The sequence below is a fragment of the Dipteris shenzhenensis genome, chromosome 12 (assembly GCF_047967505.1).
Source record: "Dipteris shenzhenensis isolate YYH24624 ecotype China chromosome 12, Dip_SZ_1.0, whole genome shotgun sequence".
Classification (NCBI taxonomy): domain Eukaryota; kingdom Viridiplantae; phylum Streptophyta; class Polypodiopsida; order Gleicheniales; family Dipteridaceae; genus Dipteris; species Dipteris shenzhenensis.
Window position 1 is genome coordinate 50,035,777 of NC_141607.1, and position 25,658 is coordinate 50,061,434.

General features: G+C 45.2%; 1 protein-coding gene across 1 annotated transcript; it reads right to left on the reverse strand.

Moving 5' to 3' along the window:
* Positions 1 to 24,401: 24,401 nt before the first annotated feature.
* Positions 24,402 to 25,400, reverse strand: LEA14 (Late embryogenesis abundant protein). Its single transcript, XM_087382444.1, has 2 exons — positions 25,094 to 25,400; positions 24,402 to 24,842 (listed from the first exon to the last, which is right to left on the reverse strand). The coding sequence occupies exons 1-2, from the start codon at positions 25,297 to 25,299 to the stop codon at positions 24,593 to 24,595; spliced, it is 456 nt and encodes a 151-aa protein (XP_087238570.1). The 5' UTR covers positions 25,300 to 25,400; the 3' UTR covers positions 24,402 to 24,592.
* Positions 25,401 to 25,658: the final 258 nt, after the last annotated feature.

Consider the following 25,658-nt stretch of genomic DNA (forward strand, 5'->3'; position numbering starts at 1 on the left):
ATGAGTCCAAAGCCGCGATCGGTGGATGCTGACTTTTCAGGTAATAGAGGACCGGCATGTACAACATGGCATTTGTCCCCGTGGGTGCTGAGAACATCTCTCATCTAGCTACAGTAGTAGTCAGCCCAATTCATCTTCTGAAAGTTCGCCATCCTCAATAAGATATTGGGCACAATGGATTGATGATGATCCATGTGCTTCACTTGAGTGAGCCATTGCAGGGCTGGGCGCTCTACCTCCGGCTTGTAGATGGTGGTGAACTGGATGCGGCCTCTGCACTTGTGGTGATCATAGGGATAGACCATCTTTAGGGAGTCGAGGTTCTTCTTTTGCTTGGAATATTTCTCTGCCACCAAAGGTTGAATACTACCCGCACCATGTCTTGATTGATCTGGTAGTGGTGAGGATTGTCGGCGGCTGCATCATGCAAGACACCAATGTTGGTGTTGATGTCGTATGTCTTGAGGAATTCTGCCAACAGCTTCAGGTGGCATGGGAAACGGGCTGCTACTCTTCCCAAGCCTGAAAAGTTAAGGGCTTCTATGACTGCGGGTCCTGGAGAGTGGCATATGCTATTGCAGTGTGGTAGTGGAGGGTGTAGTCTTGACCCTTGAAAGCGAAGCGCAAGTGGATCATGCAAGCATCTAGCTCTCGGAGTTGTGCTTCTCCCAATGGTGAGTGCGCTTGTGAACACACGATCTTGTACCCGCCAGCAGTTGGCGCCGGGGTGCGCTTTTGTGTTTTCATGGAGGACATGCCTGCTCTGGCTAGCTCTTCTTGAGTAGCCTGTGTGGTGGAGGTTTCTTCGTGTTGTAGGTCCTCCACGGGTATTTCGTCCAGCATTCGAATTGTGACCAAGGGAGTGCTCTGAGAATCTGATGGGCTAGTGGCCTCTAGAATAGGGTGAGGGTGGCGATCCAGGTGAGCCTCGAATTCAAAAAAGTCATGTCTGGACTCCATGGCAAACAGAAGTGGAAGTTGCGTGACGAGGGAATCGGTGGATGAGGAAGAACAAGAGGACATCAATTTGTTGATGGGGAATGGAGAAGAAGTGGGCAGGAAACTGTCAGACTTCTGGATAAATTTTGACAAAGTTTTGCTGCAACAGCTATGGCAACGACCTGGCGGGGTAGGCTTGCTTTTATAGATTTCTATCCCCTCGACCAACACAATGCTGGTATGGCAACGATCGGTGCTGAATTTGATGGCAATGGTCGGCGGTGAACTTTGATGGCGACAATCAGTGTGGAGTATCTTAGGCCGCAGTCGGCGTGGTACCCAAATGGCAACAGGGCAGTGCTATGTTGGATGGCGATGACCTGATGGGGATTGTAATCACAACAGTCAATGTCGAACCTTTTAGCGACGGTTAATGGTGAACTCTTTAGCGATAGTCGGTGCTGAATTTGATGGCAACAGTTGGTGGGAAACTTTTCGACGATGGTCAGTGGCATAGTGACTGTGTAAGCATAGGAAAAAAGAGAAGGAAGGAGGAGTGGGGTGGGGGAAATGTGGACGGAGCAGAGTGCACTTGTGTTGTGCAACATGATAATGAGGCCAGCGTGTGAGAACATGAGCACTTATAAAAATGCAAGCACGGACTCTAGTCACCTACTAGTGCTAACCATGTGTGTGTGTGTGGTGTGTTCGGTAGAGACTAGTGTGCTGCTCATACATCAAGTGAGATGCCTACCGTACTGACTCACCTAGACCTAGACGTGATGATTATGATGAATGTGGTGGAGGCATATGTCATATTGTAGCATAGCAAGTAAGGAGCCAAGTAGAGTACGTGTCCAGCTTGTTCTTTACCTTGGATGCCAGAGGCACCCTTGTATTGGACTTTGTTGGCTCAAGTGTCCATCCCCAAGTCAAGGCTCTTGTGTGACTCTTTGTGGGGTGGAATTTGGTTCCTGTGGGGTCCGTCGACTAGTGGCGGCAATGCTTGTGTTGAGTCGAACCGCCCGTGGCACCATTACGTATGTAGTACCTTGGGGCTGTCCTATTGTGTCCAGATCATTGCGGCATGTTCTTATGGTGCTATATCCTGGGAGGACACAGGTTCTTGTGCCTTTGTCGCCTTCGGGGTTTGCAATGTCTTCTTTTGGATCCAGGAGACTTTGTTGCCTCGGACGCCCACGCGGGCGGTGTTGCGCGAACTGTTGGTGATGCGTGGGGGTAGATGAGGCATGAGCATTGGGCACGCCTTTCTCCAGGTAGTGAATGTGTGTGGGGGAAGCGATCTTGAGGTGACTTGAGCTGGCGTTACCGCACTTGGGGTGTCGATTCCGATCGAAGTGATGTTGGGCGTAGCGGGGATAGCATCTTGTACTTGCAGCTCTCTAATTTTTTGAGTAGAGGATGGTAGCATGGGTTGAGCATGTAATGGCATTGGTGGCGAGCTTTGTTCTCCTTTTGCACTGGGTTGTGCTGGTGGAGGCTGGGGCTTCCAGTTGGCTTTGCTACATCACTTCATTGTCTCGTGAACTGATGAGGTCGGGGCCGAAGAGGGGGGTTTGGTTTGCACGGCAAGACTACTACCGTTTAACCACCATTGGTAAGCGAAGCAATTCGGGCACGCCATTTGACTTGGCAGTTGATGAACTAGCACCAGGTTCTTCCTAGAATAATATGCTCTTCAGTGGCTTCTGTAGGGAGAACATAAATGCGTATATCCAAAGCTTGGCGAACAACCATTAGACTTAGATTTACATAACCCAAGGTTTGCAAAAGTTGGTCATCTATAGCTCTTAATGAGGCAATAGTGAGGGTTAGGGGTACCTGCATCTTTTCCCATACCTCTCGGGAGATGAAATTGTGGCTCGCACCTGGGTCCACGAGTGCTTTGATGCGCATGCGCAGTACTTGTAATTGAACAAGCAACCTAGCTAGCCCTATTGTTAGCTTATCCCCATTAGTTGCGTTTGTTCAGTCGTTGCCTTAAAAAGGGTCATTTGTCTGCACTGTCGGATCTTAGCATTACAAATTCTTGCTTCCTCGATGGCTTGGCACTTCATCCTAGCCACATCTGCCTTGAGTTCTTTTTCTCTATGCACGGTTTGAAGGGTAGGAATAGTGAGTGGTCCATAGTATCTTTTCAATTTATTTCCATTTACGTAGCCATCCATTTCTGTCCCATCAAGGGTGGCTATTTGGCACGCCCCTTGGAGGGTGATCTCAACTACGCGATAAGGACCCATACCTTGGTACTTAAGCTTATGTTTGGTGTTGGGGACACTGTACAAGAGTGCCAAGTCTCCTTCTGCCAAGTCCTTGTTCTTGAGGTTGTGGTCGAACCACTTTTTACATCGGACCTTTTTTACTCAAAGAGCATAGGTTGCTCACAACCTTGTCTCTTCTAGCTTTTTGAGATTGACTAGCCTTTCGGCTAGCGTATTTTCCGTGAGTCTTTCCTTTATGGCAAGATGGAGGCTAGGCACTACATACTCTGTTGGCATTACTGCCTCTACCCCAAGGGCTAACTTGAAGGGGGTACAATGTGTTGCCACCTTGTAGGAGGTCCTAAAGGCCCATAACGCTACTATGAGCTTATACGCCCAGTCGGTACGACTGGCTTCTACCATACATGTGATAATCTTACAGCAAGTTTTGTTGGAGCTTTCGGCCAAGCCATTTTCTCTGGGATAGTATGGCGTTGACTTCCTATGAATGATCATAAACTCGCTTGCCAGGATTGCTATGGTTTCATTGAGGAAGTGGGTTCCTCGATCACTGACTAACTCCAACGGGCATCCAAACCGCGTGATGACTTGTTCATATAAGAACTTGGCGGTGGATCTTGCATCAGTCTTTACCGTGGCCCTTCCTTCTACCCACTTGGTGAAGTAGTCGGTGGCTAGGATGATGTATCGAGCCTCGATCCCCTTAGCGACTGGGCTTATGGGACCAATGAAATCGATGCCCCACTTCTCGAAGGGTTGGTCAGCCAGGATCTCGATCAAGGGCATCATGTTTGCCTTGTGTGGGATTTGGATGCGCTGGCAGGGGTCACGTTGTTTGACCAATTTGACTGCATCTCCGAAGAGTGTTGGCCACCAGAGACCAACTTGTAGCACTTTACGTGCGATAACCTTAGTGGCAAAATGGCCTCTTCCAATTCCTGAGTGGGCTTCTTCAAGCACCTCGATGTATTCGTGTTTGCGTACGCATCTTTGCAGTATGCCATCCTTACCCATGCGGTAGAGTTGGCTTGCTATCACAGCTGATATGGCGCTGCATCCTTAATGATTTTACGGGCTCTATCCTTCTTAAGGTCTTGGCCTAGGGGTAGTTCGTTGGCCAGGTAGTGGCTGATTTCCGCGGCCCATTCTGGAATGACGTCGAGGAAGAAGAGGGAAGCGTCGGCGAGATCATCTTCTACTCCTGTTAAGGCTTCGCCCGTTAGGGCTCCTTGATAGGTGGTTGGCTAGAACGTGGGTTTTGCCTTTGCGAACAGCAATTGTAAAGTCGAATTCTAGCAAGATCAGCATCCACCCAGTGATGCATCCCGTCATGCAAGGTTTGTTGACCAAGGACAGTAGTGCTTGATGGTCCACGAAGAAGAAAAACTTGTTAGCTAACAAGTAGTGCCTGAATTTCTTAACTACATAGACCATGGCGAGACCCTCTCTCTCGGTGGTGTAGTTAACTTTGGCCTCATTTAGTTGACGGCTTGCAAAGTATATCGGGTAATCCAAATTGTGCTCCCTGGGCTGACCTAACACACATCCAATGGCAAAGCTAGAGGCATCAATGTGGACGTGGAATATTAAATTCCAGTCGGGAGATCTCAGTACTGGGGCAGTGGCTAGGGATAGCTTGAGGGTTTTAAAGGATGTTTGGCATTCTTCGGTCCACTCAAAATATACTAGCAATTTGTATAATGGGCGGGCTAGGTTGGCGTTGAACAAAATAAATCTTTGGTAATAGCCTGTGTGGCCAGTGAATCGTTGAACTCCCTTAGTGTTGGTGGGGGGCGGTAACTTGATTTTATTATGGTCCGTAGAGATTCCATTCTAGGGCACTATGTGACCGAGGATGACACCACGTTTGACCCAAAACTAGCACTTAAGGAGATTGAGGGATATGCGGTATAAGCGGCAATTCTGGAGGACGAGCCTGAGATACTTCAAGTGGTCATCCCATTTTGAGTTCATGCAAATATCATCCAAGAAGACTTCCACAAAGTCCCTCAGGTATTCCTTGAATACCATGATCATCATATGTTGGATAGCTGGGGCATTGGTTATACCAAATATCATAACCCTAGCTACATATACTCCCCATTCGGTTGTGAAGGCGATCTTATGTTGACCTTGGGGGCAATTGAGACTTGGTTGTAACCCAAAAATCCATCTAGGAAGCTATATGCTTCCTTTCTGGCTACCCTTTATAGAACATGTTCTGTGAATGGCAAGGGGTAGTGGTCACGTCTCGTGGCCGCATTAACCTTTTTCAATACTTCTCGTGGTTTGAGCATATTGAACATCCTTAGGGGGACCACCGGGGTCAGACCCTCGAACTCTAGGGTGGTGATCGGAAATCCTACTCTTTCTGGGACATCTATGTTGGCTAAGATGTGCATCCAGTTCTGCGAGAATTCTGGCTTGGGGAGAGGTGCATACCATTCTCATCCTCTTCCTTGTCACAGGGATGGAATAGCTCCACAGAGGTGGTTTGGGCGGTGGTGTCGGACTCCGCAGCAAAGAGGTGCCCTGACAATGGGTGTGCCTTGTAGGTATGCAGGTCCACTCTCATGGTTTGCTCCTCGTGCCGCAAGTAGATATTATCATTATGCCAGTCATGCACGAGTCCGGACATTTGTAAGAAGGGTCTGCCTAGGATAGCTTCATATCCGAGCTATTGATGAGTGAAGTCCATGACCACGAACCTGAAGGGTACGTGAATCCAAACACCTTAATGTGTTTATGCCAGTCTCAGTACTCCCAGAGGTTCAGTGGTTCCTCCATCGGCTAGCTTTACTACCAGATGGGTCTGCTCAAGTCCGAGTTTTCCCCATTTTTCCCAGAATTCCTTGGTGTAGAAACTCACTCCTGCTCCCCCATCGAGGATGGCTTCCACCTTTTGGTTTTGGTAGACTATGGGGATTCAGGCGTTTGTGTCGTCACTCTCGAAATATTGGCCTAGCTTGTTGATAGGAATCTTGGGTAGGTTCTGCCCCTTATCTAGCATTGATTGGTTGGGCCTAGGGCTGGCAGGGGCTGGAGGTACAAATGGTCTGTTCATCCAATTGGACAGATCACACCATAGGATGGGATTTCCTCTTAGCACAGAGACGCGATCGGCATTTTCACTTCTATAGATAGGAAGGCAGCCAACCTGACATTGTCGCAGGGTTCTGGTGAAGGTTCTTTCTCCGTGGACAACATGTCATCGAAGCTGTATAGGTCTCCTTCGTCTTGGAGGTTTTGCAGCATTGGGTCTTCTTGGAACATCTTCTGCATTAGATCCAGAGCTTCCGACTACTCCAAGCTGAGGTGTTCCTCTTCACTCTTTCTGGGACCTTGAACGATTTCGTCCCTCAATGCCCCATCAGGTGGGCTGGATGGATAGTATTTGATCCCCTACTGGCCTTTACTCGATGCTCAAACTTATCCTCGCACTCACGCACCAAGTCTTGGGCATCCTTTACATATTGCTTTTCTAAGACCGCATCGGGATAGGTCTCTTTATAGGTGGGAGCCGGTGCTAGGCCCTGAGCCTAAACTGGTTTGTTTACTTCTAGAATAGGAGGTACCTCTGGATGGAAGATTGTTCGGAAGCAAAGGAGGTGGCAAGGGTAGCCATCTCCTCATCGGCACCATCTTGGATGAACACCTGATCGGAATCGTCACCTACTCAAATGGCTTTCTTGGAACGAGATAGAGGCTGTGGAGGAATCTTGGGATCGGGCAACGGGGATACCTTACCCTTCTTGGTGAGCTTCTTCATGGCCTTCCCTAGTGCCTTGTGGCCACATGACCTTGTTCGATGCTAAGCAGATTGAGGCTCGTGCTCTTTGGCAAGGTGAGTGGAGTGGTTGGTCTTTTCGTGGGACATTCCTGGAATAGATGCTCCGTGCCACATCTTGTGCACAAGGGAGTGGGGTTGGGTGCGGTTGGGGCAGTGGGCGTACGATCCTTGTATGGATAGTCATTCAAGAAGTGTGGGACTTGGCATTTGAAACAAGACACCGTTAGGTTCAAAGTGCCTCGGTAGGGGCATTCACTTGCTCTATGGGGACCTTGGCAAGTATAACATTGGAGCGAGGGCCTCCGAGCAATTGAGTTCAAATCTCTCACCCTTGCGTTTATGGGGGCAATCTGAAATATGGGGACTTGTTGATCCTCCGACGAGAGGTAGTGAGCCAGGGCTCCACTCCCCTCCTCGTAAGGGTAATAATCATGAGGTCCATGATCAGGATCCATTTCCTCCCAGTCGTTGGGTGACTCTTCAACCAACACTTGATTGACTGGGCCGATGCATGGTAGCGGGGGTTGTGGGCCTAGTATGGGTGGAGACAGCGGAGCTAGCTACACACGGTACTGGCTAGAGCTACCTAGAGGGCCACCTTGCAAGATCTGGGGGTTGGGTGGGGCTATTAGGCCAACGGGGTTCACATTTGATACATGGGTTGGGGAAGGGACCTCAAAAAATGACATTGCGAGGTATCATGGTTTCCCCACCTATGGCAGTGTGCATAATAGAGTGTTGGTCTTGCCCTTAGGTGTGGGCACTCATTGGACGCATGGTTGCCATTGCATACCCCACACTAGACATTGTCTCTTCATGGAAACAAGTGGGGGTTGCTCGGCACCTCTTTGGAGGTTCTTGCTCTCCATTGTTGCTGACCTAGCTGCTCCAACAAATTGGAGGCTAGCTCACTTACATCCAAGCTTTTAGGCTCGTTATCCTCCTTCTTGCTTGACTCTACACTCGAGGACGTAACTGAGGGGGTGACTTTGGAGGGGACTGAGGCCTTGTCCGAATCCACTTTGTCCATCATATTGTCACATATACGGATGGCCACCTTGCTGCATAGATCAAAGGAGGCGGGATTCATCACCATGAGATGGTCGTGCAGCTTTGGGTCTGCTAACCTGATAAGGAAGCGTGGCAATAGTCATTCGTCACTCATTCGCTCATAGGGTTCACAGCAAGCATTGAGGTGCTTAATCCTCGCAATGTAATTCCTAAGGGATTCTTTGTTGTTTTGTTTTACCCCATATAGCTGGTTGATCGGGCTCCATTTATGGCCGATGGAAGTGAATCCCATAATAAAAGCCTTTCTCACTGTCTCCCAGTTGATCTTTTCCTCGGGGGTGAGAGCCCTATACCATTGCCCTACCTTGCCATCTAGGCTAAGGCCAAATGCATTGGCCATTTCAAGGTCACCTGGTGCACGGCTTCGGCTTCACAAATCTGCTCGAACCTTTCCACGTGAGAGATCGGGTCTCCTTCTCCAAGGAACTTGGTCATCAGCTTGGAAATGGCTATGGGACGGCTTCTTGAGGGGTTTGCCATCCGTGCAAGGAACACTGGGGCAGGTGGTGTTGCCCCCCTTCCTAGGGCGTTCACTAAAATAAGCATTGCCTCGTCTGTTAACACCATTTGAGCAGCTAGCGGAGGTGTTGTTGTTGTGGGCTTGACGGGTCGCAGGGCTAGCCTTAGGCCTTGCCCAGATGGTGGTGTCCATGTAGTTGCTGGTGTCAGCATTAGGACAGAAGTACCCATGCCTACATTCATTGGCACAACCGGTATAGACGGGAAGGGACGGACTCTCAGAGGTGTGGGGTCTTGGGACATGGTAACATTGGTCCCATGTTGCGGGCCGTAGGATGGAAATTGCGGTGCCCCAAAGTTGACGAAGGCTGGTGGGGCCAAGGCAATTAGAGGGTCATAAGGCATTCCACCTTCGAAGTTCCTAGTATCCCCTCGACTCAGGTCTTGTCTACGGAGTTTCCTCATCCATGGATCTTCATCACCCATGTTCTTCCACTGGGGGGTCTGGCGTAAGCGGAGGAACCTGGATTGGCATTACTGTCCTAGTTTGTCGCTTGGGAACTATATGTTGCTAGCCTTCCCTTCTTGTGGACATGCTGGAGTATGCCGACTCTGTTCGTCCTAAGCGGCCGAACATACGTGGGGTCTTGCATCACTCCTTCAAGACTCTCTGTTTCATCTAAACTAGATGGAGTTTCTAGAGAGGGTCCTACGAACGAGTGGAGGCTTGAAATTGAGCTTCTAGACTCCCAACTAGGATGGAGGGTGGGATGAGTGTAGCTCAAAGCACTTTCTTCTAGCATTAGACCCCTTGGTAAAATCCTTCCAGACCTCAAGTGCATGGATGTGGGATGCCTCTGGCTGGGGACACCCAAGGTGAACTGAGGTTATGGAATTTTTTGTTAATTCCTTAGCTACCCCAGAGGTATCGCACCGGTCGGCGGGATAACTCTACGGCACCGATCACTGGGCTACGGGTATAGCAACAGGCAGTGTGGTACGGTTTTGGCAGTGGGCGATAGCGTAACCTGTCAGTGACGATCAACGGAATAAGGAAATAGCACCAGTCGGTGTGATGGATGTATCGCGACGACGATCGGCAGGAAAATAGTTGCCACGTGGTTGACACGATTGGTCGGACGGGATATCCCCATAGGCATAGGGATACGGTATGACACTGATCGACGGGATAGTATAGCAACGATGGCGAGGTAAGCGGACCACACCGGACGGTGGGATTTCATAGCAACGAGCGATGCGATGGAGTAACACAATGGCGTAGGGGAACGATTACGACTACAGACAGAGGGGTAGGTTCACCGCACTGACGGCGGGAAAGTAAGATAGCAATGATCGACGAGGAAACACTACAGCACCAGTCAATGACTTGTTAGATCGGTGCGAAAGTAACTCTGACAAGCATTAACTCTGAGCAGCAGGGTAAACCGTGGGGTTAGGTCGACAGGGAAGCGTTACGGCACCAAGTCAACGGAGGTTGACCCCGGCAGGCGACTAACGAGCTGATCGGCGGGAAAATTGATCGGTGTGATATGGCTACCGCACCGACTCGACGGGATAGTCAAACACAGTTTCGCTAACTGAGATTTGGTGATTTCTGAGGATTTTGTAGTTTTTGTTCCTGATTTTTTGTGATGGGGTTTGCTACACTACCTATTCTACCTACTCCATGAAAAAAAACTTGAAAGCAAACACTTTTTGAAAGTCAAAATGCAAAAACTCTGAAAAAGGAAGTTCTAGAACATGAAACTACTTCAAAACTTGACAAAAATCCTTAGTTTTGTTGTTTTTTTAAGGTGATTAGACCACACACACACCCCTTAGCAATCAAGCCTACTAAGTTCCTATCAACTTGAAACACCAAAAAGCAACCAAAACAAGCTTCCCAAGCTCACAAATGGTATTCCTACATGAAAAAATAGATTTTCGTCCCCTCTCTCTCTCTCTCTCTCTCTCTCTCTCTCCACCTCTCTTCTCTCCTACAACTCCACTTACAAGCTCCAAGGTAAGCTTGAAAACTTGTGCGATGGGAATATATCAAAGGGAGACAAGTGCAAATGTAAAAGCATACCTTTTATGCTCGATAGCGACGCCAAAAATGTAGTGGGTCTCAGCGGTGACTCACGTGTCGTGGGGTAGTTGAAGATATGCCGATCGAGCTTTCACTCCCGGCTACTCCTTGTGGGAGAAATGCAAGGGAGAGGGAGAAGGAGGGGAGAAGGAGGGAGGAGGAAGGGAAGAAGGAGAAGGGAGTGAAGGGGGATAGAGTGACAACCACAAAGGCACTACAATGGAAACAAGAGAACACCCAAAACACTCTCTTAGAAGAAAAGAGGGAGCTTGTATTCAAGCTTGTGCAAACAACAATGAAGACCAAAGTCAAACATTTGGCCTTTTATACAAGTCACCTTTTGAAGGGAGGGCCAACTCTTTTCCTTTTTAGCACTCTCCCTCACTTTACAACCATGGGCTCTTGGGCTCGTAGGGCACCAAGACATATTACTATTCTTACCGACTCTCCCTACTAGTAGAAATAGCGCTTGTGTTAACCATATTAAAGCGCTTTGGAACAAACCTAGAATTAGGAGGTGGTCCTAACCGGTTCCCAAATAGCGCTTGTGTTAGCCTCGCCACTCCTAGGCTAGGGTGATTTGGGGCTCAAACTCCCTGAGCGCCCTCACACCTTCACCTGTTTGGTGTTTAAACCTCATGAACGCGGAAACTTGGAGTGACAAGGCTAGGCTTTCGTGAGACACTCAAAGGTAATCCTGAATGTTGTTGGGAAGCCTTTTCTTTAAAATATTTGGGAAACAAACTCCCTGAGTTTGAGCAGTATTTCTTATGGGGCTATTTTTGTTGGTGTCGCTATTTCCTGTGGATGTGGAGCTGAAAAGGGCAAGGCGCATGCACTCTTCGTGGCCCAGAAGTGTGCATCTCCTTAGTCCTGCACCTCCTTGTTCCGGGCGAGGACAGCTGGAACATACAGCATGTGCACGTTGCCTGGAATCTTTGGACTTTGGGACGGGGGCTTAGGGTATTTGGGGATCAAACTCCCTGAGTTTAAGCTATACTCCTTCCGTGGACACATTGCTTTGCAATCATTGACCTTGGTGTATTTGGGTATCAAACTCCCTTGAGCTTGTCCTATTGAAGTAGATCATTCGGCTTGGTCACCTTTACTCATTGATTACCCTACATTTGACGTTGTACTCTATGGATGTTAAGAGAGCCCTACGTTCAGTGGAGGAATTTCTTCACCATGAGTGTCCAGTGTGGGTGGAGTTCTCAGGTTTACCTGCATGGTTTACCTGCATGGCTAGGAAGTGCAATGGAAAGGCTAGTCCGCACATTGGGGAGAACGCTTCTCATTCCTCAGTCCTCTTGCAAAGACTTTGTTCTTTGTAAAGCCTAGATACTATGGGATCAGAGCCAGGACCCTCTAGATTACATACAATGGCCTTTCATGTCAGTGGATCGTTGCGACATGTTCATTTTGGGCCTTTTCTAGATTCTTACTACATTTGCAAGGAACGGGTCATTATGCTAGAGCATGCCCTCGGCAATTTGAGAACACTAGACTTGCAAGGGAGCCAGTTGAAGAGGGAGTTAAGGATGGCTCGGCGTATCAAGAAGGTGAAACACAAGCAAGCAAAAAGGGTCGAAGGTCCTCTCCAAATAATCAAGAGAAAAATCAGGTTCCTATCATTTGTGTGAGGCCTTAGGGGCAGGACTCCAATGATGCTTGTCACATACAGCAAGACAAAAGTGTTCGTGAGAAGTCTATTCAAGCAGCTCCTCTTGAGAAGACAAAGGAGAGCATACAGCTTGAGCAGGGTTATCATGGAGCTGAATCCTCGAGAACCCCTACATGGAAGGTGGTGGGGAAGAAAGGAAGAGTACATGAAATCAACATCAGAGCACCTTACGGGCCGATTGCAAGTGGGGATTGCCTTGATAGCATGGATGTGCAGCAGCAATCAGAAGGTATTGGAAACCGTCTTTAATTCTGGTGGTCAGACTAAGGTTGATCTATGTAAAGATTCACAAGCCAGTTGGGCAGACTTATCTGACAAAGAGTGGGGGTCTAGTGGAGATCAAGAAATCCTAGAAGCTAATCACAAAATGAGAGTGTTGAAGGAAAAGAATATACAAGTTCCTATATGTGGTAAAGTGGTCATATTAAAGACAAATGCAAGCATCAAAAGGAGATTTGAAGAGAATCAAGGATATGGTTTGAAACACTACATCGCAAAGAAAATCACTTCCACTTCTTGCGAGATGCATATAAAGCCCTTGCTCAGTAATGACGCGAAGGAGGTGAGCAGAAAGGTCAAGATTCTATCCTAGAATATTTGTGGCTGCTATGACAAAAATAAGCAGAATGCCTCAAGGTCTTCCTGAAGAAAAATCTGGGTGTCATCCTTATCCAAAAGCTAAATTGTGGTGTTGATGATAGTTTGAGTTTTCTCTCAAGACAATTAACAAAAGCATTGCAAAGGGAAGGGGGGTTCAGCAGTGCTAGTGTGTCAAGGAGTGTGTGTAAAGGAAGTCTACAGAAATAAGAATGGTGGGTTTATAGGTGTAGAGTTAGTCTCTGAAGGTTTGGTATTTATAGTGGTTTTGCATTTGTGCTACGAATAGTGTTAGTGAAAGAATTGAGTGCTGGAAAGACTTAAAGTCACGTCTGGTAGGTTCCAATTGGTTGTTAGGAGGAGATTGAAATGTGACGGAGAAGATGGAAGATCATTCTCATGGTGGGAGATTAATGGGGAGTGCTGGGAGTGGCCTATCTTTGTTGATGGGCTTAATTGACTGCGTGGAGTTGGATGAGAAAGTTATAAAGGGAATTTTCTTGGAACAGGGTCTGAGTTGAAGGCGGGGAGACTGGATAGTTTTATGTCTCTGAGGAAGCCTGGTGGTGGCTGAAGCCTCCCTTGGAGGGTCATATGTAATGACTTTCTGTCTTTCCAATCATGTACCAGTTGAATGGATTATTTCCTTATCTTGTTCAAGTGGCAGATCACTGGACATTCCATTCAAGTTTAACAATTAACACTTAAAAAGCAAGGAGTTCTGTAGGTTGATCCGCAGTATGTGGAAGCAAGCATTTGGAGGGATAGCAGACCCAGTTCTTAAGTGGGACACGGTCATTAGACCAATTCTACTGAAGGCTAGAGGTGGTGGAGTCTCCAAAGGATTAGGTTCTTTCCACTCTTCTTGTTGAGTTAGAATTGGTGTTTCATGATAGGTAATTAATAGTTGCTGAGGAAGATAGAATTGACAGTAGGCAAACATGGTTGCAAGTGGAGGACTATCCCTCTAAGCTATTTTTTCAGTTAGTTAAGAGGAAGTATGTCAGGGAGTTAGTTGATAGAACATAGGATAAAAGTGGCAAGATGGTGGCTGAATATTTGCATATAGCTAAGGCATTTCTTTAAAGAGTTGAGCAGTATTGTCAGTCAAGAAGGTGCTTAGGATGCATACTGGTTTGAATGCCTACAAGAGGCATTTCTTTAAAGAGTTGAGCAGTATTGTTAGTCAAGAAGGTGATACTGGTTTGAATGCCTACAAGAGGTGTTGGCTAGGGTACACTACAGAATTGTGGATGGCCAAAGAAATTTGCTGGCTTGGCCTTTCTTAGTGAATGAATTTCGGAATGTGTTATCTTGCATGGAAAAAGAAAAGGCCTCGAGGCCGGATGGGTATGCACTTTTGGGAGCTACTCAACTCTGACTTGGTGGATATGGCCAATGAGGCTGTAAGGAGAGATACCCTTTCTAAAGATGTTAATTCCTATTTAGTAAAGTTATTCCCTAAGAGGTAGTCCAAACTAGTGGATGGGGACTGGCACCCAATCACTATGTTGAATATCTCGAATAAAATTATTGCCTAGTCTCTGGCGTTGAGGATAAGAGTTCCATTGTGGACACGGAGCAGACTCAGTTCATAGAGTCAAGAGATATATTTGTGAATATTTTAATATGTTGACATTGTCCTAGGAGGATTGCACTAGTGTGAGGAATTTGTTCTTTGTGGTGATGAAGTTTTGTACTGCATCTGGCTCAATATGTAGCTGGAAAAAGACGTTTGCATTCATGCTTGATCAGAATGATCTTCCTTTATGGGCTAATGATTTGAGTGTCAAGTGGATTAAGGTTATCAGACTTTGGGGTGCTCCTATAGGGCTGGTGATCACCCTACGATCAAGATTTGATTGGTTCAAGTCTAAATTGAAGCAGAAGTTGTTGGGATGGTGTGGTCTCCCATTGGACTGGAATGCTTGTTTCCTAGTTCTACAGAATATCTTTCTTTTAGCCTCTAGTACATATCTTGAATCAGTATGGAAAATCAGAAAGAGTCATTGGGTTGAGGTAGTGAAACTTTTTAGAGTGTTTCTTTGGGCTGAAGAGAATGGCACTAAGAGGCTTCACTATATAGCGTGGGATCTAATAAAGACTCCCAAGAGAAAGCGAGGGCTAGGTCTAGTGGATGTGGAGATGAAGAACAATTCCCTTACCTATAAATTGATGCCCAAATTATTAGAGTCCAAGCCACCTTGGGTTCAGATTGTGAAATGGTTCTTGCACCATGCTAAAGGAAAAGCTATTAGTAGTTGGAATAATATGTCTTGGTACGAGAAGTTATTTTCCAATTTTCCTATCGAAATCAAGGGCTCAGATTTGGTGAAGGGCCTGGTAAGGGCATGGAAAGATAGATTCAGTGCCTACATGGAAAGGCAAAGCTGGTCTTCGTGGGGGATGACACTTTAGGGGAGGCCATATGGTGGGGGAAGACAATCCAGGTAGAGGATCAGCCATTAGTTAGGCTGAATTTTCCTACTGCAAGGGGTCTTCATAGGAAAGGAGTGAGAAGATGGAAGGACCTTTGGGATATTATCTCAGTGGGATGGAAGTCAATGGAGATGCTTAAAGATAAGTTCAAACTCAGGCGCCATGAACAAAATTTCCTATCCGAGGTCTTAGAGAGAGCGCCTGATAATTGGCCTACTAATACGATATTTTCTGATAAGTAGATAGCCAACCAATGGGCTTTCAATCGCATATACTTAAGAAAAATAACTGGTAGGGTAGCATTGCTGAATGTTGAGCCGTTGGCACCAAGTTTAAATGCTAAATGCGGGATCGGGTGCAGGAATAAGTGGTGGCTGGATAGATATACGGATGTATGGAAAGGTTGTAAATTTGGAAACGCCAGTTTCTTGCTATGGAAGATGCTACATCGATGCTTACCAGTGAGAGGGAAGCTGTCCAAGTGGGCTAATATCAATCTGATTTGCCGAATTTGTGGATGCGCTATAAAGGAGGCAGAGAGGTCAAACACATGTTTTGGACATGCCCTTTGGTCAGGGATTTGTGGGGAAAGATTGAAAGACCCATCAAGCATTACGGGCTGATGACATGTTTCAGCATAAGGGTAAGTGAAGAGTTGCACTACTTGGGGATTGTGAAGGTTTGTCTCCTACCACAACAGCCTGTTGGCCATTTGTGAATAAGATTGTCTTCTCGAGAGGTACTATTCGTGGCCATTCAGGCTTTTCGTTGTCTACTATGGTTTCTGTTACGTCAGCCATAATCCCGGAGTCGACTGGTGCGATTATGGTGAGGCGGGAAACCAAGAGGGCTTGACACTGCAACGGTGGATGTAATTAAGTGTGGCTAGGAACAATCGGGACCTAGCATTAGAGAGGGATGCCAAGAAGAGATAAAGACTAAGGTCCCGTAGAAGGACACTTGGCATCTAGAAGTCCACATAGCATGCAGTGGGCTAGGAGGGAGAATTCTAGAGGGAGCCAAAAAAGAAAGGAGGTTTTGGGGAAAACAGAGGACCTCAGGAGGTAGAGGACCCAGCCACGGATTCTCTTTGGAGCCCCGGACTAGCAGAGAAGAGGCCCTCGAGGTTTGGGGACCCGTATCATTGATATCAGAGCGAAGGGGACGAGAGTTCTGGGAAAGTGAAAGCGAAGGGGATGAACACATATCATATATGGAATCTCAGCGGCCCGTCTTTGAAATCCGTATGGCACTGAGTTGAAAAGCTGTCTAATTATTCGGTGAATAGTCTCAAACATTAGATCACCGTCACAACCACAACCATCATAGTTAAAGCTATAGCCCGCAGCCGTATTGCCCATCAGCTCAGCTATTGTAGATGCTGAACAACGAAGTGGGAGTTGACACGGAGTCCCATACCGCGATACACGAAAGAATCGGTTATTGTGCTACTAGTTTGCTAGATCCAAGCTACAGAGATTTGGAGAAGCTGTGCGTCGTGCAGCTCGTCTGAAGGCTAACACCATACACAGATTTGCGGGAGCACTGTTCTGAAGATTTCCAAGGCTACTGTGCAGCCGTCATCATCAAAGTGGGACCAGAGCGGGCGTCACCTAGTCAGAGCTACAGCTTTGATTACCCAGGCTCTGAGAGAGAGTCAAAGATTCAGACTCCAAGGCCTTATGAACTTACAAACGTTGGAAGTAGAAAAAGAAGCCGCAATCGCGTCGACATCATCATTGCGCAGAGAGCAAGGAAGGAAATTACAACAATTGCCACGTCATTCAAAGATTCCCAAACCTTTGAAAAAAAACCCACCTCACTTTTTTTCTTTTTTAACCCCTCTCATCTCTAAGATTACTTTGTCTTCCACCAAGGACTAAAGAGCCATTTTACCTCTCCTAAAGGCCCCTAATTTCCCCAATCTCCTTAGCCTCTCCAAACTTAAAAAAGAAGATCGAAGTGCGGACTTTGAGATCGAAAAAAGCGGAAGAGGCCGGAGTTAAAAGAAGATTTTGGGGATCGAGTTCGAGGAAAATGAAGGCGACGAGTCCCTGAATCAAAGAAAGCGAGACAACTTTGAAGACAAATCCAACGCCTCGAACAAATACCAGGAAAGTGGGCATCACATTTTTCTCTCTAATATAAAGCGCTTTGCTTTACATTTTCTGGAAAATATACGTCTTTAAAATGACAACTCAAGAAAGGGATGGTATGATTAGGGAGGCCGAGGAAAGGGCTAGAAAGGAAAAAGCAATAGTTGGAAAGGAAACACATGAGGAGGTACAAACTGAAACGCAAGAGGATAATGTGAAAATGGAGGATATTGATTACGGTGATTATGGAATTGCGTATGCGAACTTCACTAAACTTGAAACTCGAATGCAAAATATAGAAACACAGTTAGGGGTTATCAACGAAACATTAAAAACCCTAGCTGAAGCTATAACTAAGATAGCCGATTCTCAATCGATATCTATTACTGAGAAATCACCGATTCCTCCTAATCAAGTTGAGAGGGCTACCTCTCGACTTAGAGAAACATCGAATATTCTTAAGGACTTAAAACCGTCAATTTTCAATGGGGAAGAAAAGGAGCGTAATAAAGATTCGATTAATACGTTCTTGCAAAAGTGGCAAGACTTCCACCGACTCAGGAATACAACTCCTGAAAATCAAGTCGTGGAAGCAAGTCTTTCCCTTGGAAATAAAGCCTATAAATGGTGGATGAGCCTTAGGGAGAGTGATAGAATTCCTAGATATTGGACTGAGTTTGAACAAGTCTTCCTAAAAGAGTTTTTACCGAAAAATGATTTAGAAAGAGCGTGGGAGGCTTGGGACAATTGCACTATGGGTAAAAACACTCTAGTCCAATACATAGCGAATTATAGGGAGGTAGTCCTTAAGCTGAAAGGAATTGATGAATTCCAAAAGATGAGGGGTTTCATGAGAGGTCTCAAAGACACTTATAAGGTTGAGGTGAAAAGAAATTCTCCTAAAACCTTTGAGGAAGCCATTAAGTATGCCCAAATATACAATGATACGACGGGAAAATTCAGAGTTGGAACTTCATAGCAAACAAGTTTTGTTCCAAAGTTTAATAAATTTTCCAATTTAAAAAGGAAGGGATACTTTAAGAAGGATGTTCCTTAAGCACCACCTAAGAAACCTCAAGCACAAAATTATCCTCTCTTGAAGAAAGAGGATTATGAAAGAGCCAAGCAAGAAAATCTTTGCTTCAAATGTTTGGGCAAAGACCATGCTGCTTGGAACTGCCCTAAAAATAAATCAGCGGGAACTAAAGCCCCAAATAGACCTCCACAAAGACAAGTGCATGCGGCGCAAGTGTTGCCGCTTAATGGTACTGAAAAGTACACTGAGGTAGAGGCCTATCATGAAGATAGCACCCACATGTGCTGTCTATCATCGACAATGTGGCAGCCCACCTTTGGTCCTCATGATTTAATGAGGATGCATGGAAAAATTAAGGGGCAAAGAGTAAGAGTGATGGTCGATGATAGTGCAACACATAATTTCTTAAACTACTCGTTAGTTAAGAAATTAAAATTGCCTGAGAGTCCCAGTGCCCATAAATATGTGGTCTCTTTGGCGAAGGGCAGTGATAAAAAAGTTTGGGACACCATGATATATGGTGTAGAGGTGGATATTCAAGGCTATCAGGATGCCTTGGATTTTCAAATCATGCATCTCGACCGAACAGATGTAGTGCTTGGTCGAGAATGGCTGTATAGTCTTAGGCATAGCTTACAAAGGAGTTATCTTAATAACTCCATTATATTTGAAAAAGAGGGTACAATCTTCTAGATTCAAGCAGAACATGATGTGCCTAACTCTCCTCTTATTTGTTTGATGGAATTGGAACGACTACTACACCAAGAAGAATGCGAGATATATTTTTGTGAACTTACTTTTATTGGTGATTTTATGTCTTCTGCATCGGAAAGAAGTAATGTTGTTTTAGATAATGTTAAAAAGTATAAATTTTCTTTCAATGATTTAATGTTCGAATTTAAAGATGTTTTTTCGTCTCATTTACCTGATGGTTTACCTCTTGAGAGAGAAGTAGATCATAAATAGATTTAATTCCTAGATCTACTCCCGTTTGTAAACCCCCATATAGGCTTAGTCAAACGAAGGAACGTGAGGTCGAAAGACAATTAACGGAATATCTTAAGAAGAGCCAAATTTAAACAAGTAGCTCACCTTGGTGTGCACCAGTTTTACTGGTAAAGAAAAAGGATGGTACTATGCGTTTATGCATAGATTACCGAGCACTAAATAAAATCACCATAAAAAATAAGTATCCTATGCCTCGCATTGATGAGCTCTTTGATCAAATGCAAGGGACAAAATACTTTACTAAAATTGATTTAAGATCAAGATATCACCAAGTACGAATTAGGGAAGAGGATGTCCCTAAGACATCATTTCGTACTAGGTATGGGCATTATCAATTTAAAGTAATGCCATTTGGGTTAACAAATGCTCCAGCAACTTTCATGACACTTATGAATAGTGTCTTAAGACCATATCTAGGAAAATTTACTGTAGTATTTCTAGACGATATCCTTATTTATAGTAAAACCAGAAAAAAACATTTGAAACGTTTGCGAAAAGTGTTCCAACTACTTAGGGATAATTCACTCTTTGCTGAAGAATCCAAATATGAATTCTTTGCAAAAGAAGTGAAATACTTGGGACATATAATATCCCAAGAAGGGGTGCGTATGGACCCTGACAAAGTAAGGGCCATATTGGAATGGCCACATCCTACAAATATAGAAGAATTACAAATATTCTTCGGTTTGTCAGGATTCTATAGGAGATTCATCCAAGATTATGCTAGGATTGATGTTTCGATGACAGACCAGCTTAAGGGGAAGGGAAGTACCTTCATATGGGATGAACCTCAAAAGAGAAGTTTTGCTCCTGTCTTAAAAGTAGTGGATCCCAATGAACCCCATTCGTGGTTGAGACAGATGCCAGTGATTTTGCTGTTGGGGCAATACTTATACAAAAAGGTCGACCAGTGGCTTTTGAAAGAAAAAAGCTAGATCGCGCCCAACGGAATTACTCGGCATATGAGAAGGAACTATACGCTATAGTCTATGCTTTAAAAAAGTGGAGGCACTAATTATATGGTGCAAAATTTGAGATCATCTTTGATCAGGAGAGCATTAAGTGGATTTGTAATCAACCAGAGCTTAAAGGTAGAAAAGCCAGATGGGCTGAGTTAATGCAAGAGTTTGATATACAATTGACATATAGGAAAGGGAAGTTCAATGTGGTAGCAGACTCTCTTAGCCGAATGCCAATTGTTAATGAATTGAGTTTTACTCAATTTCAAAATGATTTCCTAGAGTTCTTAAAGGGGAAATGTGAGTTTGATCCTCACTTCTCTGAAATATAGAAAGCAATTAAAAATAGGGATCCAACTAATCGAGAGGCTTTCACTGAGGAGTCGCATGGAAATGGCGACACACCACAGGTTGGTGATAAAGAACTCAAGTGGAGAAAATATACTATTGAAGATGGCTACCTGCTCTACAAGGGTAGAGTATATGTCCCGGATGATAATGACATTAGGTGCCAAATCCTTTTTGAATGTCATGATAGTTCGAGTATTGGACACCCGAGAATTCAGAAGACATATTTGCTTCTGAAAAGACAATTCTTTTGGCCTGGAATAGGTAAGGATGTCCAAGATTATGTATTAAAGTGCCAAAAATGCTAGGTCAATAAGTTTGAACGCCTTAAGGTAGAAGGTCTCCTACACCCATTGGAGATTCCATCTGGAAAATGGGAAAGCATCTCCATGGATTTCATTGTGGGGTTACCTAGAACACAGAGGGGGCATAACTCTGTGTGGGTAATTATGGATCGGTTGACCAAGATGGCTCATTTTGTTCCTGTCAGTGAAGATGTTAAAAATCCAGAATTAGCTAGGCTATTTGTGGAGCATATCTATAGACTGTATGGGCTACCAACCCCGATATTGTTAGTGATCGGGATAGCAAATTTAACATGCATTTTTGAAGGGCTGTGTTAAGAGGTTAGAAACTTCATTGAATATGAGCACCACGGATCATCCACAGAGTGATGGTCAAACTAAAAGGGTCAATCAGATCATTGAGGATATGCTTCGAGCATATGTAAGTAAACGGCAAACTAATTGGAAACAATATCTGCCCATATTAGAATTTGCATATAACAGTGCCAAACATTCAGCTACAGGTTTTAGTCCATTCATGATGAGGTATGGATTTCAACCAAGAGCCCCAATGACAGTGGGACTCGAAAAAGAGAAGGTTCAAGCGGCCAAAGACTTTCTTGAGGATATGAATCAAATAGTTAAGTTAGCTAAAGATAGTATAAAAAGAGCTTTAAGTGGAAAGATAGATCTGAAGAGAGTTCAACATGGGAAAGGGTAAGCAGTCTCCAGAGGAGGTTTCCCAATTTTGTTTTCGAGGACGTAAACCATTCTTAAGGGGAAGGGAATGTTACGTCAGCCATAATCCCGGAGTCGACTGGTGCGATTATGGTGAGGCGGGAAACCAAGAGGGCTTGACACTGCAACAGTGGATGTAATTAAGTGTGGCTAGGAACAAGCGGGACCTAGCATTAGAGAGGGATGCCATGAAGAGGTAAAGGCTAAGGTCCCCTAGAAGGACACTTGGCATCTAAAAGTCCATATGGCATGCAATGGGCTAGGAGGGAGGATTCTAGAGGGAGCCAAAAAAGAAAGGAGGTTTCGAGGAAAATAGAGGACCTCAGGAGGCAGAGGGGGGCTCGAGAGAGAATTCGAGGCTAGGTGGACTAGCAGAGAAGAGGCCCTCGAGGTTTGGGGACCTGTATCGTTGGTGACCTTAATCTTTACCTCTTCTTGGCATCCCTCTCTAATGCTAGGTCCCGCTTGTTCCTAGTCACACTTAATTACATCCACGGTTGCAGTGTCAAGCCCTCTTGGTTTCCCGCCTCACCATAATCGCACCAGTCGACTGCAGGATTATGGCTGACGTAACAATTTCTTCAATGCTCCATGATATGGGAGTGTTGAAATGTATTGAGGATGACTTGGTTGGCTATAGCCTCAAAGAGTTAAGTTTTCATCTCAATAAGGAACTACCTGCATACAAGCGTTGGCCTTGGGCACTTAGCCCTAGCTAGTTGGCCACACTTTTATAAGGGTCTTTCTCAAGGACTTCACCCATCCGTTATTAATAAAGCTGGCCTCTTCTGTGTTTTTTTTAATATAATAAACCTAGTCTAATGGCTAATGGTGCTTTTTCTTTTATGATGTTGTAAAAACTACTCTAATGCTAATGGTGATTTTCTTTTGGTTGCCTTTTTGCTACTTATATAATAAAGCTCAAATTAACTTTGAGTATTGCTTTGAATCTCCTGAAGATGTTGCCCTTATTTACTATGCTTTGAAAAGACTTCAAAATAGACTTATTACACTTTTATTGTAAAGATGGCTCGTAAAATAAATATTTTATCAAAATAGTTATTTTTTGAGTTATTATTTGATGAGTCGAATGAGACTATGTAAAATGGATATTTTACTTGTTAAGATTCCAGCTCCCTTTGTTTTCTTTTTTGCATTGTACTGAAATTGAAATTGCCAAGCTCCCTTTTTTGTAAGAGACTTTACTTGGGTTGATGGAAAATATAAAATCTATTATGTTTATGTTCTTGATATTATCTCTCCTAACACATGCAATGGTAAAGACCATGGGCTTGTTGATATTGTACGTCCTAACACATGCAATGGTAAAGATAATGGACTTTTCCATATTCATAAGTTGTTCCTTTGAGATGCTAAATATCGTAGCAATCAAAGGTTATCATGCGTTCAAGCCGTGTACCACAGAGGCCGCCTAGCGCTTCTTCCTCTCCTCCAAAAGGGCCATCCCTCTTGGGGAACCCCCATGATATGTCATATCATTTAAGGACCATTTATCCATCAATAATTGTAAACTTTATAATCACATTTGCAGGAGCAAGCCATTTGCGAGCAAGTGAGGGGGACATGGAGCCATTTAAGTTATTCTAGTCTCATCAAGGTCTTGGGGAGGCTAGAAGACAACCCCAACCATCTGAGTAGGAGCTCTTGTTTTCAAGAAGTCCCAACGTAGAGTGCGATGGGTCTGAATCATGTTAGAATTCCATGCTTTTGAGCTATCGCTTCAAAAGATGAGATGGAGGTCATCATCAAAGTGGGATGATGGAGGTGTCGCTTGGAAGATGAGATGAAGGTCACGATCAATGTCAATTCCGAGGAACTTGACACCATGGGAAGTCCTTTCCAGAGAGGAAGCTGAGAGGATTCCAACAACTGGCCGAAGGCCGAGAGTCAAAATCCAACAAAATTTCGATGCTCTTTCAAGCCATCAAGAAAAGTGGGGAGGGAGGGATCCTCACCATGTGGCTGCTAGCCCACTATCTGGATTGCTTGTTTTGGGGACACTTTAGGCTGCCTTGATCGGTGGAGATTAAATCTCCACCGACCAACGACCTTGACTTTTGAAAAATCCCTTTAGTGGGAATTTCCCTCATGTCTTTATCTAGGGTAGTGTAGTGAAGGGTTTCCAAGCTCCTCAATTGTCGTTGCTCGTCCAATGGCTGAAGGACTTGTAGTTTAGTTACATAGTTTTCTGATTTTTTTGAAGTGCTTAGAACTAAATGGGATTGTGCATTAGAAAGTGTCTTCAGATTTTCTCCATTCACTCCTTTGAAGGGCACACGCAAACTACACTTCAATTTTCTTCCCCCTAGTGTGTCTCTCAAACGTGGAATTTGATGTGCCGAGAAAAGATTGAAATGAAACGGATCGCTTTGCTTGTGAGGAGGCAGACGTCGCAGAAAGAGTATGCAATCTGGAGGCACAAACATCGATCTAAAGTACTCAAAAGGAGTCACAGAATCCCGACGCTTTTGGGATCACCAAAAGCTTAGTACACAAAAATTCACTCTGCCGGGGAAACGTTGAAACGACCTCGATCGCTTTTGCCTGGAAGAAGGCAGATGGAGTTAACTTTTGGAGGCTGGATCTAAGGTACTCGAAGGGAACAAATACACAGACAAGCGTTTAAATTTTTTTTGTAACACCTTACATCAAACGCCAGTTCGAAAGAAGAGATCTAACCTCCTCGATGAGGGATAAGGCCGTTACTTTGAGACAGGCAACAGAAGGAATAGAACGTTAAAACAACAAATTAAGCTGCTACATGGGAACTATATGTTGACGGAGTAAGTGCTTAGAGTAGGTCCGATAGTGTTGGGAGCTTCAACGTGCCCTTCTTATGCAAGGGGATCGTGAAGTTGCCGATAATCGGAAGGTCGAGCATCAATCCCACATCGAATTCGTAGTCTATATCCCAATCCGCCCCGATATCCCTCATAATGCTGATCAAGAAGTCGTATGCAACCTCTGTTGGGACAATGATCGCAGTCTTATCCTTAGCTTTGATGGATCCAGGATCGGGTATTGTTCCCGAAGCAATCTCTCTGCGCAGAAAAGAAGCATTTGCTCAGCAGCATTCAGAATGCCGGTGTTCATCAGGACTGAGCGAAAAGGTCTCAAAAAGCGAAGCGACAAACCGTGAAACTTCCTGCGTCAAAGCTAGCCTCCACTTATAATTAATTAGAAACGTGACACCTTTTGTATGCTCATGAGGTATCTCAAACGAGAGCAAATGCGCGGCACAGAAGCCGAAACGTGCTGCGTTTCGTCTGTGAAGAAAAAAATTGCGACGTACCTGTTGCCGCATTTGAGCTTGTAGCTGATCTCACAGATGGGAAGGTCGTGGCTGTAAGGGTTGGTGACGAGGACGTGGGACTGCAAATTGATGGAGTTACGGTCGACGTTCTTGATGGAGACAGAGGTGAGGTCGGCCTCAGGCTTCTCCATGTGAGCGACCTTGTCGGCGACGAAGAGTTTAGCCTTATCAACGAGGGAAGCCATGGAAGGTGAAGGGATGGATGGAAGAAAGGAAACAAATGCGAAGCTGAAGCTGAAGATGAAGATGAAGACGATGAAGATGAAGATGAAGATGAAGATGAAGACGATGACGAGAAGGGTTGAATTTCAAGGCCCAGCCAATGTCGGTGAAATTGATGAGACCTCAACACGTACCCAATTTGACCCCCCTCCTTTACACTTGTTACCCCTTCTCTCCCAACAAATGTTTTGGGACCCCCCCCCCCATCTCCATCTCGTCGCCATGGCGCGCTTTTCGTCTTCTCACCACCATGCAGATAACATATGGTCGCGCTCAGTGCCCACACAAGTCTCACGATTTTGTCAGACTCGTTTACCCACCC